General features: G+C 32.6%; 1 protein-coding gene across 8 annotated transcripts in view; it reads left to right on the top strand.

The window, feature by feature from the left end:
• The window catches only part of LOC127841741 (uncharacterized protein TM_0508-like), a 78,120-nt gene that overhangs the window by 38,313 nt on the left and 23,987 nt on the right, over positions 1 to 15,820 (top strand). Inside the window, exons 1-5 of one of the 8 annotated variants that reach the window (XR_008031298.1) lie at positions 5,301 to 5,385; positions 6,317 to 6,600; positions 7,803 to 7,918; positions 12,722 to 13,666; positions 15,705 to 15,767. The exons of 2 other annotated variants lie outside the window; for them this stretch is intronic. Coding sequence is in view for 5 of the 6 variants with exons in the window: in XM_052370792.1 (XP_052226752.1) it covers positions 1,106 to 1,470; positions 5,306 to 5,385; positions 6,317 to 6,600; positions 7,632 to 7,775 (873 nt within the window). In the remaining variant the exon portion in view is untranslated. 5 more of the 8 variants (XM_052370792.1, XM_052370796.1, XM_052370793.1 and 2 more) reach the window with 5 other exon arrangements.

The following is a 15,820-nucleotide window of genomic DNA, read 5'->3' as shown; positions in this document are numbered from 1 at the left end:
ATACATAGAATGAAATATCGTTTGAGGTATTATTTTCTTTAAACAAACTACCTAATTGCCTAGTAACAGAAACAACAACAACAACATCTATTAGCTTTTAAGCATTGCAATTGCTTTCTAGCTATATGCAAAATACACTTGGTTGATGACATGGATGATAATAATTATGAAAATTAAGTAATCGCAGAAGTTAACAAAGATTTGACTGATTCATAACAGTATATGTTCCTTTGAGTTTAACATCGATAATGACAGTTTCCAATAAAAATAATGAGATAAAGAATTACGAAGATTTGACTGATAAATAACATATGATATGCTCCTTTAACATTGATAATGACAATTGTTAATAGAAATAATGAGATAAAGAAGACACTGTTTTACATCAAATTCTGAGAAAAATAGTATACTTAGAAGAATTAATTTGATTCTAAATGGTTCCTTAAACAATTTACATTATATATGTATTTCGAAATATTAGTTATTTCTTTTTATTTTGTGTTCTCATTAACATATTAAACTTATTAAATGTTGGCCATGCTTGATAATATTACTTTAAATATGTTTTTTCTAATATCTTTGTATATTGGGCTTAATAATAAGAAATGGTAGTCACTTTATACGACATTAAGATTACAAAATTTACATGTTCTGCTATCCCGAGCAATATTCTTGTATCGACCACGTTCTTTTTCTAATCTGTGATGATAGGCGAAATTGAGTTAATTCTATTTAAAATTGTTTCGTTGTAATTATGTCCAGATATTGTTTTGTATTAAACATATTCTTGATGCGGCAATATGTATTTCGTCTTGATTAATTATTGATTTCATTGTACCAGTGTTTTTTATAATTATCAAATAAACGTTGTTTAATTAGATTGTAAGTGAATGTCTGTTCAGATTTTTAGTCAGAGTTTCTTGTTCAGTCCGAACATAAAGTAAACTAGCTGCTCAAGGAAATCTTGTTGTCCATGGATAGTTGATGTATTGGAAACAGTGTTGTCGCATAATTTATTAGTGTATTTGTAATCTTGTTATCCTATTGATGTACTTGGAATCGCATTACAACTGAAGCATCCGGTAACTCTTCTTTAACACAGTCAATGCATGTTTCTGGCTTGTCATTCCCAATTAACAAGAAAATGTACAAAACACTGTCTGGAATATTAGTTCATGTTTACCAAGCTGACATTTGTAGCTTGAATGTGGATTGCATTGTGAATGCTGCAAACTCAATGCTCTTGCACGGTGATGGAGTGGCTGCTGTTATACAAAGAAAGGCTGGTGATGATTTGAAAAATGAAGGTGATGAATACATAAGACGTTATGGGGAAATAAAAGATGGCAGTGTTATTGAAACATGTGCAGGGAGACTTCCATACAAATATGTATTGCACGCTGTGGGACCCAGATGGTCAGACTATGACACACGATCAAGGAAAGGTCGTGGCGATTGCCGTGCAGCTCTGTTACAACCCGTTTTGCAATAAACCCGTTTTGCAATAAAATTATTGCAAAACGGGTTGGAGTGTCTTATTGCAATTTTTTTTTTTAAACAACCCGTTTTGCAATAAACCCGTTTTGCAATAAAATTATTGCAAAACGGGTTGGAGTGTTTTATTGCATTTTTTTTTTAACAACCCGTTTTGCAATAAACCCGTTTTGCAATAAAATCACCACACATTTATTTGCAATAAATTCATTGCAAAACGGGTTGGAGTGTCTTATTGCAATGAGAATTTTGTATAACAACCCGTTTTGCAATAAACCCGTTTTGCAATAAAATCATCACTCTTGTATTTATTCAAATGGATTGGAATAGTTAAAAGTGATGTTCAAATTTTGTAGTTAAATACTATTGTTTTAAAATAGACAAAACTGAGAGTTAAAACTTAAAATTAAAAAGCATGGAAGGTGGTGAATTTCGAGATTTAATACGATAAAACAAAACAGAATGTGTGTCGAAACGTGTTGAAGTGTCTTCATGCAACGTCAGTTGTGAGTTACAAACCGTTTCGCAATACAATCATCACATATATACTATTTGTTTCAAATTTCTTTGAAACGGCATAAAGTAAGTTTAAAATGTCGCCTGCAAGGTAAATATGATAAAACTAGGCTGAATGTATATATTTATGAAGTGATTTTCACCAATTGGGGAATTAAATTAAGACAACCCAGAAGTGCAATAATTTTATTGCAAAACGGGTTGGAGTGTTTTATTGCAATTTGTAATTTGTATAACAACCCGTTTTGCAATAAACCCGTTTTGCAATAATTTTATTGCAAATCGGGTTGGAGCGTCTTATTGCAATTTGAATTTTTTATAACAACCCGTTTTGCAATAAACCCGTTTTGCAATAATACAATGACACGTGTATTAATTAATTCAAATTGATTGTAAACATTAAAAAGGAAATTTAAAATATCGTTTTTTTTTTATTTCCAAATATGGACAAAACTGTTAGTTTCCACTAAAAAGTAAAAAGCATTGAAGGCGATGCATTTCGAGATTGAATGCGATAAAACAATACAAAATGTAAATAGAAAGTGTTTCAACCTATTTAGTACTGAAGTGAAGATAACGCCGAAATGCAATCATTTACTGAAAAAACGTAACTTTATTTTCCGAAATATTGTACGAAATGTTCGTTGATTTTGAGCAGTAATGGGGCTTTAACAAATACTCACATGTGTCTGGTGAGATCCTCTTTTCTTCTAAATTGCTTCTCACATCATGAATATTTTGACAAGCCGAGGTGCCTGTCCTCGTGCAGTTTTAACCCCCACTTGGTTTTGAGGGCATCCCCACAAAAACGACACACATGTGACATAACTGAATTACATGTTAAATATACCGATTAAACACAAACGGTATGCATCATGTTAGGAATTTTTACACAGCTAATGTATAATGTAAACACAGTATTCGAAGATATAGACCTTAAATAGCTTTTAAGAATATAACTTTTACGGGGTAATTATTTCGTGTTACAATTAGCAATTCGAAATGAATAATAAGATTTTAAACTTCAAAAAGTCGCAAGTAAAATGTAATGTATACATACATTTACTATTCATAACAGCTGACGATTGCTCTTGGGAAATTAACATGAACAACACACACACGCGTGTCGCGCTCGCACCATATCATTTACCATATTCGTTCATAAACGTCCAATTCCAAAGGAACTGTTTCACTTTTCGTACGTATTTATTTATACAGCACAGTTGCAGTTCTTATGTGTACGTGGTAATAAATACTATCAAGCTTCTAAATCTTACTGTTTTGAACAGAAATATAATACTTGTTAAAGTAAATGTCATTATATTAGTTAACATATTTATGGGTGTGTCTAAAAGGTGGAAGGACCGCCTGCATATATATTCGTCTACTGCCGTTTGCATTGTTTGGCTACTGACGTTTGCCATTCTAAAATGTACTACTGACGTTTGCCATATTAGATTCTACTCTTTAAACGTATATTTATTATCCGAAACATATTTTCGAAAAACTTGGTAATATATGTTCGTCCGGTAACAAATAGATAGTTATGTGGTCGTTTATTTTTGTAAACACCGACTCTTTGTGTGTTTAAATACGTTTGCTTCTACAATGAAAATTTGTGTCGAAGTGTTCTCGAAAACCAAAGCAACACACACCACACGTGATATACCGATCGCAAGCTTTATGCATGCTTTATTGCCTGCACCAGGTCGTATGAAAACCAGAGGACAATCAGCAGAGATATTGACAAAAACCTACCTGGTGTGGCTGTTATCCTTCGTAAAACGCCTACTGACGTTGACTTTTGGGGCCTCGTTACAGTTTTTGTTCATTCACAGTGTCCGTATACATTTGGAACTTCCTGAATACATTTTCTGATCAATTTGAATCAATTAGTATATATGTAATGATATTCCTGAAAACCGCGTTGTTATAAAAAAAAATCACATTGCAAAAACACACTACAATAAACAAATTGAATTATGGGTTTTCTTCGCATAATTCCCATTTTTTTGGAAATCATTTTCTATAAAAATATTGTGTTGTTTTATCATATTTTCTGCTGCATTTAATATCTTGCCATGTATTTTATTATTTGGGCAAATCTTACAACCTGGTCTTAATATGTGTTTAACTTAAATCCGTACATACGACATTTGAAATGTTCATTTCAGAGTTTCAAATCAATTTGAATTAAATAATACATGTGTGATGATTTTATAGCAAAACGGGTTGTTATACAAATTACAAATTGCAAGAAGACACTCCAGCCCGTTTTGCAATAAATTTTTGCAAATAAATGTGTGGTGATTTTATTGCAAAACGGGTTTATTGCAAAACGGGTTGTTAAGAAAAATGCAATAAAACACTCCAACCCGTTTTGCAATAATTTTTTTGCAAAACGGGTTTATTGCAAAACGGGTTGTTATAAAAAATTCAAATTGCAATAAGACGCTCCAACCCGATTTGCAATAAAATTATTGCAAAACGGGTTTATTTCAAAACGGGTTGTTATACAAATTACAAATTGCAATAAAACACTCCAACCCGTTTTGCAATAAAATTATTGCACTTCTGGGTTGTCTTAATTTAATTCCCCAATTGGTGAAAATCACTTCATAAATATATACATTCAGCCTAGTTTTATCATATTTACCTTGCAGGCGACATTTTAAACTTACTTTATGCCGTTTCAAAGAAATTTGAAACAAATAGTATATATGTGATGATTGTATTGCGAAACGGTTTGTAACTCACAACTGACGTTGCATGAAGACACTTCAACACGTTTTGACACACATTCTGTTTTGTTTTATCGTATTAAATCTCGAAATTCACCACCTTCCATGCTTTTTAATTTTAAGTTTTAACTCACAGTTTTGTCTATTTTAAAACAATATTATTTAAATACAAAATTTGAACATCACTTTTAACTATTCCAATCCATTTGAATAAATACAAGAGTGATGATTTTATTGCAAAACGGGTTTATTGCAAAACGGGTTGTTATACAAAATTCTCATTGCAATAATACACTCCAACCCGTTTTGCAATGAAATTATTGCAAATAAATGTGTGGTGATTTTATTGCAAAACGGATTTATTGCAAAACGGGTTGTTAAAAAAAAATGCAATAAAACACTCCAACCCGTTTTGCAATAATTTTATTGCAAAACGGGTTTATTGCAAAACGGGTTGTTTAAAAAAAAAAAATTGCAATAAGACACTCCAACCCGTTTTGCAATAATTTTATTGCAAAACGGGTTTATTGCAAAACGGGTTGTAACACAGCTCTTCAAAATGCGGTTTTCAACAGTTTTCTGAAAGCCAGTGAACTTCAATTGAAATCTGTTGCATTACCGGCAATCAGTTCTGGTAAGTTAAAGAATGCATAAATGCTACATAAATAATCAAGTTACAAAAATGCTTTGCCTTTTGTATTAATATAAATTTATATATATTTCCTATAAAACACATTAAAATTCAAAATCCTGCTCAGTGTCATTGAATTTCTTCTGACAGTTAAATGTAAAAACCTGGTTATAAAATTGGGGTATGACAGGAGGACCGGTGAGCAGACAATGGTGAGGCTTTAAACAGATGTTTGTTTTGTTCAATAAATTAAGTTTGAAATGACATTTTAATTATATTTAGATTACAGCAAGAAAGCATATACAACGGCACATAAATGAAGTTGGAGACTTTTTAAATAAACAGAACATTTTTAATGCATTTGTCCTTCAGCACAAAATTATTGATGCTAGAGGGATGACACCTCATAAAAATATGAATCGTCATGTGATTTAATATTTTTGTTTTCCAACATTTTGAATTTTAAGACAGAAGTGGAATGTTCTAGTTTGAAATAGTTTTAAATTTATATAAGAAATAAATGTTGATATATACTCGATAAGTCAATCAATTAGCTTGCACACTGATACACAAGGAAGGTAAGGTAATTGCAAAGGTTATTATGACAACCTGGCGATTGTTCTAACATCTGTTCCTGTGGGCACAAAAGTTTTGGTTGTATCGTTCATTCTTAAACACATGTTTTTTTGAAGTTACAATAATGAGTTTTACACTGGCAGTTTGATAAAATTGGTATCAACACATGACCTGATATCATAATTCAACTGTATTTTATTAACATCCTCGATACACTTTAATTGATATGCAGATGCACATTATATTGTTCATATTACCCAAATGGTATTATGAGAATAGTGTATATTAGTGTTCATATGCACATTTTTTTACGTATTGGCATGTTTCATGTATTTTTATTGCTATTTTTTAATTGCAGCAATTTTTGGAGTTCCAATGGAAATATGCACTGAAGAGTATGTACATGCAGTATTGATGTACAGTGGAGTAGGTGCTGAGGCTTCATTGAGGGTGATACACTTTGTTGATATTCTTTCTGAGGTTGTTACACAAATTCAGACAAGGTTCGATGAATATGTAAAAAAAGGGGATCTATCGAATGCAGATCAGTTTGAAACTTCCTCACTACGCAATAGAAAGACCAACGTAGAACCTAACGCGATTAGTGAATCGGGATTTCACACAGAAACAACAACCACCAAAGTATGCAGATAAAGCTTTGATAGAGCTTTTAAAGTTGTTGCCAAAAAAAATCTTCTGAAAAAATAAACTTTTGTTTAGGTTTATTGTTAAAATTTCTGTGGACATTTCCTCCTGATTAATAGATTTGAATGTGTTACTTTTTTGTAAATTTAGATGGCCATTTGTAAAGAAAAAATTTTACTGAATGTAGTTAGTTCAACTGAGCAAGATGTGCTTATAGTGAACTATTGATGTCAGTCTATGTCTGCCGTTTATTGTGGTGCATTATCTGTCACCGTGCTAGAGGCTGCAATCTTAACTTTTCATGGAACTTGGTTAGAGTGTTTTTTATTGAAAGTTTACATGTATATGCAGAATTTGAATTTGGGTCATGTGCGTTAAAAATGTTTTCATGAGGCCAAATCATAAATAAAACTTGTAACGTTTCTAAAGAACGTGACATTCATGACTTTAAAGGAATGAAGTCTGCTCAGAATGTTTATGATAACAATATCTCTGCCAAGTAGGTACGTGGGTAAAATTCCTCCAAGACTATGTCAAATCTTAGAAAACCCATGTGACCACTCTTTAAGGAACATTTATGACAATTGATGAAATTAAGTTATAATATTTATCTGTGCAATATTAAGGCCATGTTTTAATCTGGGTCACAGGCTTAAACAAGAATAGTTCACCATGTCAAATCTTAGAAAAATCTTTTTACTCCATCCTGATAAATCTTTGTTGAAATGTTTATCAAGTCATTATCGAGGCAAAGTTTGAATCAGGGTAACCTTCTTAACAAAATAGATCACTAGGTAACGTGTTGTAAAAGCCTTGTTAATACTCTAGAACGCACAGTTATTACCCAGATTTGATAAACCATGGTCAGAGTTTTCATCTTGAGAATATCAAGGCCATGTTTGAATATGGATTAAGTTTGGGACAAAAACAGATCACAAGGCTAAATGGTTGTAAATTTATGTACCTTGAACTCATGTAAGCACTTAAGTGACATCATGGCCCCCTTGTTATTTGTTTGTTTGATGTAGATTTCAGAGCACGAATTGCATGACCAAGAACCATTTGTGTACTTTGTATTGATGACTTTACAAATCCCAAGAAACTTGCCTGCTATTATTCGGCAGCATTGTTTTTATATGCAATATCTAATAAATTTGTTAGCAGTGATATGATCACTATTGTATTCTTAAACATTACAGGTGATCAGCCGCCAGGAACGATGACCATAAAACGTGAAAAATGGGAGTCTTGTGTTGGCTAAGAACATGTCGGGCGATTATGTATAGCCTACAGTTTTAACTCTGGAACACAGACGGTTTGTTTCAACATGTATTGTTCTTGTCTAGTTTTATTAATTATCTGTGATTTCTGAAAACTATTTGAAGAGTATATTTTCACTGTTACTTATGTCTATCTGATGTTTCTGTGTTATGTTCTTTTTCTGTCCGACTACTGTAAATATTCCAAAAAACAAACAAACTGACCAATAAGATGTGTGCATTAAAAAAACTTCAAGAGAAAGCACTTGAAACAGCCATTAAATAAATGAAACCATCTGCCGTGTTAATCTTTTATAAAACATAATGAAAACAAAGGTTTTTGTGTCAGCGAGTTAGTCATTTAGTGAGCTCACCAAACTTGAAGGTAACCCAACATGATGAGAGACTGTTACAATTGCTGCGGTGGGCAGGCAGATGTTCAGTTTGGTTAAAACACTGTCAATCTTATAAATTGTTTGGAAAACTAATTTAAAGAATATATACAGGTAAAACATTATGCTATTTCTAATGTTTGTTTACGACATAAATTGATGATTCAATGCAAATAATGAATTTCTGGTAGTATTTATGTAGACATTTTTAGTAAATTTGCATTTTTTTTAGAAATTTGGCCTGTAATTTAGTGACTTGAAACAATAAACTGTTTAAATTGTCAATCATACTCTAATGTATTAACACTACAACTTATAGCCCATTTGGGAGGCAAGCGTGTTTAACAAACAGCCCTTGTTAGAAAATGCACTTTCGGTATAACCTTTAGCTTAGTCTATATTTTAGTTACATTTATCGTAAGAAAAAAATTGTACAGTATCACTTTTAGGGTATGTACCTATTTCAACGAATTTTGATTAAATTTCTATTTTGAATTAATTTTATTCATCTACTGGCTGTCTTGCTCGTTATCAGAATATTAATAAATACAATGAGGTCGTCAGTTTTGAATCACTAACGAAAGAATAACTGGTTGTAAACAGCGACCGACGTTTATATTGAATATAGGGTATTATATAGAGAAATTTAATCTCGATCCTGCGCTCACCTTAATTTATAGTCAAATTTATATATAAATGAGTGTTTAAGATTTCAACGATCATCTAAATATAAGGGAGTGTTCAACGATCGTACAGTTTCTCCATTGACAATATTCGCCAAAAGCTAATCACGTGACAGCAGGTGACTTCATTACAAAACACAATTTCACTGTCAAAATAATTAATTTCACATCAATAAGATAATTTTTCAAATAAGGAAGGAAACACACAATGCTTGACCCATTTGTGAGAAAACCGGTGACGTGCACGTGTATTTATTTTGTCTCGGATTTACTTGTGCACGGCCGTTAATCACGGGCGACACCTCTTTTTTTAGATGCATTAATAAATGAGCCAATGCTACGTCCGCGGTGGCGCTCATATCCGGATGTTTTGAAATTTAGTGGATAATTTTACAGTCTGAGTAGGTTAAATATGTGGGTTTTTTTCAACATGGTTCTCATTATTTAAAAAAAAATCGGCCAATGTAGTGCGATTCAGCGATGTTAAGTTCATCAGAAACATACAATCACCACTCATTTGGAAACGTGAGGATGTTTATAAGTTGTGGCAAGGTAGAATTCGTAAAAGCAAATTGATGTCTTTTCCATGTGTGACGAGCACATTCCCAGCCAATAAATCGCTCAATACATATAATTGTGGCTTTGAACATGTACAAGTTAATACATGCACAAAACCATCGACTTCTATCCGATCTAATAGATAAATTTGCATTTTTCAAACAGAGATGAAGTCAATGCCAAGGAGGTAGCGCTACGAATAGGAGGTGGCGCCAATGCATATTTAAAGCTATTTTAAAGTGACATATTTAATGTAATGGTTTCTATTATGTTTAAAGGACTAACATTTATTTTTGTAAGTTGATTACTTCAGGACATCTGAGTCGCATGCGTTTTTTATTAGAGCAGTTTTCTAATATTGTCTTGATAGAATTAAACTTCGTCTTTGTATGATAAGAAAATTTAACATTTATAATACAAAAACGTTAACGGACAAAGAATGAGCTATTTTCATTTTTTGAAGTTGATAGTGGAAAATCAACATATATTAGCCTAATTAAGATTCGTTGACCAAGGCCTTTTATTAAATTAAGCATCTGGATTAGGGACACAACTAATCGTTTCAAGAAGAAGTACTGTTGAGTATTTAGTTAATTATTTACATTGAGTATAACAAATATTTGTTATATATCGTACACTTGTTGTATTCGTGTTCGTGACTTCTTAATTGAGTTGATAACTTATATATATTTAAACTACATCTTATTTTTGATAGAAATTGTTTATGTTCTGTTAAGATTTGGGCTTTCGTATGTACGTTGAAAAATTAAGAAAATATAACAAATAACAGTATATATCAAACCTACGTCATGTGATGATGTCATTATATAATACAAATGTTAATTGTTACATCCTGCATTGGCACAACCTCCTATCATTAGCGCTATCTCTAAAAAATTGGCTCCATCTCTTTTGGAAAGAAGCACAATTTTCTATTACGTCGGCAAGAAGCCAATATTTTTTAGCATGCAACATCTAATATATGTTGTACGCAATCGTTTGGTGTCGTAAGAGATTGTAATAATATTCCCGCCACCTCGAATTTGCATTGGCGCATTTAATATAGCATCTCAAAAAAGAGGTTTGCACCCTTGACTAACGGCAGTACTGTGCAAAGAGGCTTATATGTGATGAAATTTTCAGTTGGACATTTTGAAACAGAAAATAGTATGAAAGCGTCCAATGAAAAGTACTGTTCCGATTAAGCCTACAACAGGTGTGATCCACATTTGTAAATCCGAGATAACAATTTATGCAAATGCACTTTACACGATTTCCTCATCGAGTTGCCCATGTAGCTGTCCCGTACAGGATTATCATGGATGACACTGTCTGATACAAATGGAGGTAAAATACAGATTAATAAACAAATAACACATAATTATATAATCCGAGATTCGACTTCCCATTTTGATTGTGTTATTCCATGAAAGTTTACTGAAAACATATTTTATCTTTGAATGATGTGTACTTTTCGCTTGGCACAATTGTCGCCGTATCTCTTGGCAAATATTTATATGGTTAGGTGAAAGTACTGTAATAACAACGCAGAATAATATAAACAGAATATACTATGTCTACGTTGTGGAGGTCAAGTCTCTAATGCTTTACACTTATCACCATTGTTAAACAATTATTACAGTAATAACATTTATAAAAGCATGACAACTTTGTTATACAATAAATACAATAAATAACGTACGTTGCATTTAATTAGAAAAGAGATTATAACAATACAAATGTGAAAGTTTATCAAATTGATGTTTCAATAACCTGTAATAACAACACAGAACAACATATCAACAATATAGGCCTACTATGTTTATGTTCTGGCGGTAAAGTGGAAATAGCACAGTTACTTGCGCTTGCCACATGACCAATGCCGCAAAATAGTGCGTGCAATGGGTTGAAGTGTTTTAAACTGGTGAGTTATGTAGTCTGAAGTGTAGTAACTGTTTGGAAAGAATTAATGTTAATAGTAAAATAGATGGAAATTTATTTCGTATGTTGAGATTTAGTAGAAACATAAGGATTTTTAACTTTATTCTATGACACTAATGTTCGCATTTTTAAATTGGCAATAACACTGACAAGATTATAGATGTATGATAGTGCCATACAGTTTGAGACATGTATATTTCGGAACTGACATTTGCAGCAGTGTGTCTGTTTCGCGTTTTTTAATTAACAGTTATATGCTAGTTGTTTTCCGATTTTTTTTTATTACAAAAAACAACAACACTGAAATTATTACCACTATCACTTAGCTTGGAAAATGTGTTAAGACAATAATTGTGTTTTTATCACAGATCAATTAATGTGCAGAATTTTGCCGTCTTTTTTAAATGTTTTCGAGCGTTCCAATGAATAAGCTGGTTTAATTTATTCCATTAACTTCCGTTTTATTGATAAGAACATATCAACTGGTATTGTTCATAAATGAACAATATGTTTAGTTATAAGTTATAATGTTTTTGGAAGTGTTGAATTGAATGCATGTTTTCGGAACGTAATTTTTTCGGAACTGACGACCTCACTGTACAAAACGTCGACATTAGTGTAGTGTTTTCATCACAGGGGTGGAAACGGTGAAGGGATGGTAAAAAGGTTGTGTTTTGACTAAAATATCAAACATTCAAACGTTTTTTTATATCTCCCTTATATCCTATTCTTATTTTACAACAGAGCTATTTAGTTACGATGTATGGGTGTATCAATTTGAAGCCTTTAATGGCGAATTTCCAACACACCACAATTGATGAACACGTACCTTTAAGGTTTGGGTTCAAGTCAATATTTAGGTTGAAGTTTAAATGTCAGCTTTACGTTTTATTTTACATAAACTGTTTATCATCTACAGATCTTCAACATCAAATATTTCTTTGTTGTTCTCATATCAGGCGACTGTGAGAAAATGTACATTATTACATTAAAGCGAACGTAAAGTTGAATGCGCTGTTATGGAGGGAACTAATACATGTATATGCTATAACAGAATATGTGTTGGTATTTCTTCAATATATATTTACACTTTCACTCGTATTCGTTAACATATATATGCGTTTCTTCAATTATTTGGGTAGTAAATCAATCATGAATTCAAAATGAGACATATTTTTACAATTAAACATAAGAGATACAAATAACGACTGCTATTAGACCGTCTAGATCTCAGTGTATTTTGCATATTAATTATCAAATTTGACATCGGCTTTCAACATTTTAGCCTAATCTTCAATAAAGGAAATGGAGACAATGACAGTAGAATGTGGAATCTGCTTTGTGGATAAGGTTGTAGGGATTTGCGAAAACTGTGAGTGCAAACTGTGCGAGACCTGTTTAAGGAATAATACAAGAGCAAAAATGTTCAGTACACATATAACATTACCCATTGAAGAATTAAATAAACAAAAAAACATGTCGAATTTGGAAACTGCAAAATCAACTGATACATTAGTAAAATCGCCAGTCGATACTGACATTCACAAGCAGAAGTGTAAAGACCACATTGATGAAAACCAGTCGTTTTTTTTGCGAGAAACATGATGCCTGTATTTGTGGGCGTTGCGTCCTTTCGAATCATACAACTTGTTTGAATTCGGTGGTTGATTCGAACAATATCCAACACGACGTAGAGGACATGAATATAAGTGTGTCTACATTGCAGTCTCAATTGCAAGAGTTGGACGAAGAAATAGATCGCATTATTGTCAAAATAGACGAAAATCGACGAGTGAATAATAAATGTAGATCAAGCTCTGCAAAAGAGATAAATGAATTTCACAAAGCATTAGTCGATCAACTTAAAATATTGATGACAAAAGCAGAAACAGAATGTGATGACATACACAAACAAAATACAGACCTATTGGATGAAACGGAACTTAAATGTATGGGCCATAAACAAGTTCTACTGCAGCAAATGGAACTTTAAGATGAGCTAGAAAATAAAAAGCATTATCAGCATTTATTTTTAGCTACTAAGAGAAATGGAAAGAATATGGAACTATTTAAAGATGAAAATACAATTTTTAGACATGAAAGCAATATTAAAGAATATGAGTTGGTTTGTAACCTAAACTTGGTAGACAAATTCAGCGAAAATCAGCAGATGGGAACATTTACGATTGCTTGCGATGGAAGCGATGACGTAATTGAACATGTTGACGAGGTAGGTTGATTGAGGCGAACTGTTAAATTTGTTCTTATATCACATTATTAAATTGTATGCATATATCTTACACATATATTATACAATTAACAATAATTACTGAATTAATACAGATAGGTAAACACTTGTACAAGTACCAGTACGTGTACCAATAATTCTATAGTACTAGCGTGCTTACGTTGATCAAGCTATTGCATGTGATAATGTAATAAATCATTTATTAAATGACTTAATTGGGTTACGCATTTGAAGGTTACATCGTTGCTTCTTTTAAGCTCACTTGTGCTAATGCATTGGGGGAGGGGGGGGGGCTTGTTGGACCGCCTATTGTCCATCATGTTTCATCCTTGAGTAAACGTTTCTTTTAAGCGACATGTTTTGTAAAGTTGTATATATTCAAATCAAACCTCGAATTCTTGATGTTTGAGTGACCCTCTTTCAATGCTGTTCAAATCGTTCTGATCTTCTGCATATATAGGTACCACGATAAAAAAGCAACATAATACTCTGAAACCGCATGGTCACTTTAAAACTTGCTACATATTACTACATGTGACGTAGAGGGTGGGTATTTACAACTACTGTGACAAGTTCTTCTTCAGTTAGTGCTGCAATTGATAACTCGGCAACTGTCTATCTATCTTCCGCTTTATCACAGTCACAAACAAAGAGTGCAATATGAACGAAATAAGCGTTATATTACCAAATGGACAGAGAGATCGATTATTTGACTGTTCGATTTCTTGTGTAATAACACTGGGGTTTATTTTGCCCATGCATGGTTGAGCATGTAATAACATTAATATTATTGGAGACACGCCGTAAGTCAGTTTGTCGGTTTCTTTGTTTGTTGGTCAGTTGGTTGGTCTGTATGTGAAAAATGTACACATTTCGTTGAGCGAACTGATTCCACATTTCTCAAGCGAATATATTTTAAACTTTATATAATTATATTGTGAATTCATTCCCATGAAGAGCTGCGCAAGACACGATTTGTATGTGCATTTATCCATGTAATTTGTAGTTATGTGACCCTAAACTAAGGTATGGGCAATGTAGAAAACCATTTAAAACAAATTCATCATGAGAAAGTATCCGTGAAATTTCAAAACATCCGGTCCTTAGCACCACCTCGGAAGTAGCATCGGCTCATTTATTAATGCATCGCAAAAAAGAGGTGGCGCAATGATTAACGGCCTTGTACTATTTCAATTAAAACACGATGCTTTTTGTATGTTCCGTCACGTTTGGGACAAAGCTCTAGTTTTAAAGGGACACATGACATTGAAGTCAACAATGAATTATCGCCCTACCATATTAAGATATAACAATATATAACACTGAAAAAGTATGTCCTCCAATTATAAAAAATATATGTATATTGAGTCAAACATGTTTTTTTTTGGTTAATTGTCTGCATTTTGAGAGATGATAAAACATCATACTATATCGAATACATGTGCGTGAAGTTGACACTGACATCGACAATCAACATTCTACATTTGAATATCGAGCTGGTGCGTAAGCATAATTATTTGGCCTGTCTTGAAAAAGCCATATAAGTTTTTCTTTTCCAAGAAACGCCGAGCAGATTTGTTTTAATCAATTTCCTGTTCTTTTCCCAAATTATTGCATGTTTGTGTTTACCTTCTTGGCCTGTGTTCAAAAAGCCTCGTTAGTTTACCTTTTCTTCTGCAAGAAATCCAGAGCAGTTTTGTTTTTTGAACTTCCTGTTTATTTCCAAAAATGAGCCATATTTGTGTTTACCTTCCAGCGATTTTTTCGCCCAATTGGGAAAAGAACAGGTACCAGCCTAATTGGGAAAAATATGCGCGAAAACCCCTGAAATAGGGAAAATTCGCATCATGAAGTCTTCATATTGGGAAATTGGTGTATGAGATGTTTGTCTAAAATACCTCAAAATTGATAACTTAGTGCTGTTAAGTTGACAATATTATATTTACTTAGGATCAAGCCGAAGGGCTGCATATATATATAGGGAAACTAACTAAATGTTTCTACTTAAATATTTTTTTAGATGGAAAGCCAACTGGAAGAGAACACCCGGCCAATCAGCCTGAATCTTCAGCATTGCCACAAGGTACTGGTATACTGAAGTCATGAATCCTTTTAATTATACTTTACAACAAGCGA

This window comes from Dreissena polymorpha, chromosome 8 (genome assembly GCF_020536995.1).
Source record: "Dreissena polymorpha isolate Duluth1 chromosome 8, UMN_Dpol_1.0, whole genome shotgun sequence".
Taxonomy (NCBI): Eukaryota; Metazoa; Mollusca; class Bivalvia; order Myida; family Dreissenidae; genus Dreissena; species Dreissena polymorpha.
This window is presented reverse-complemented; position numbering and strand designations above follow the sequence as displayed.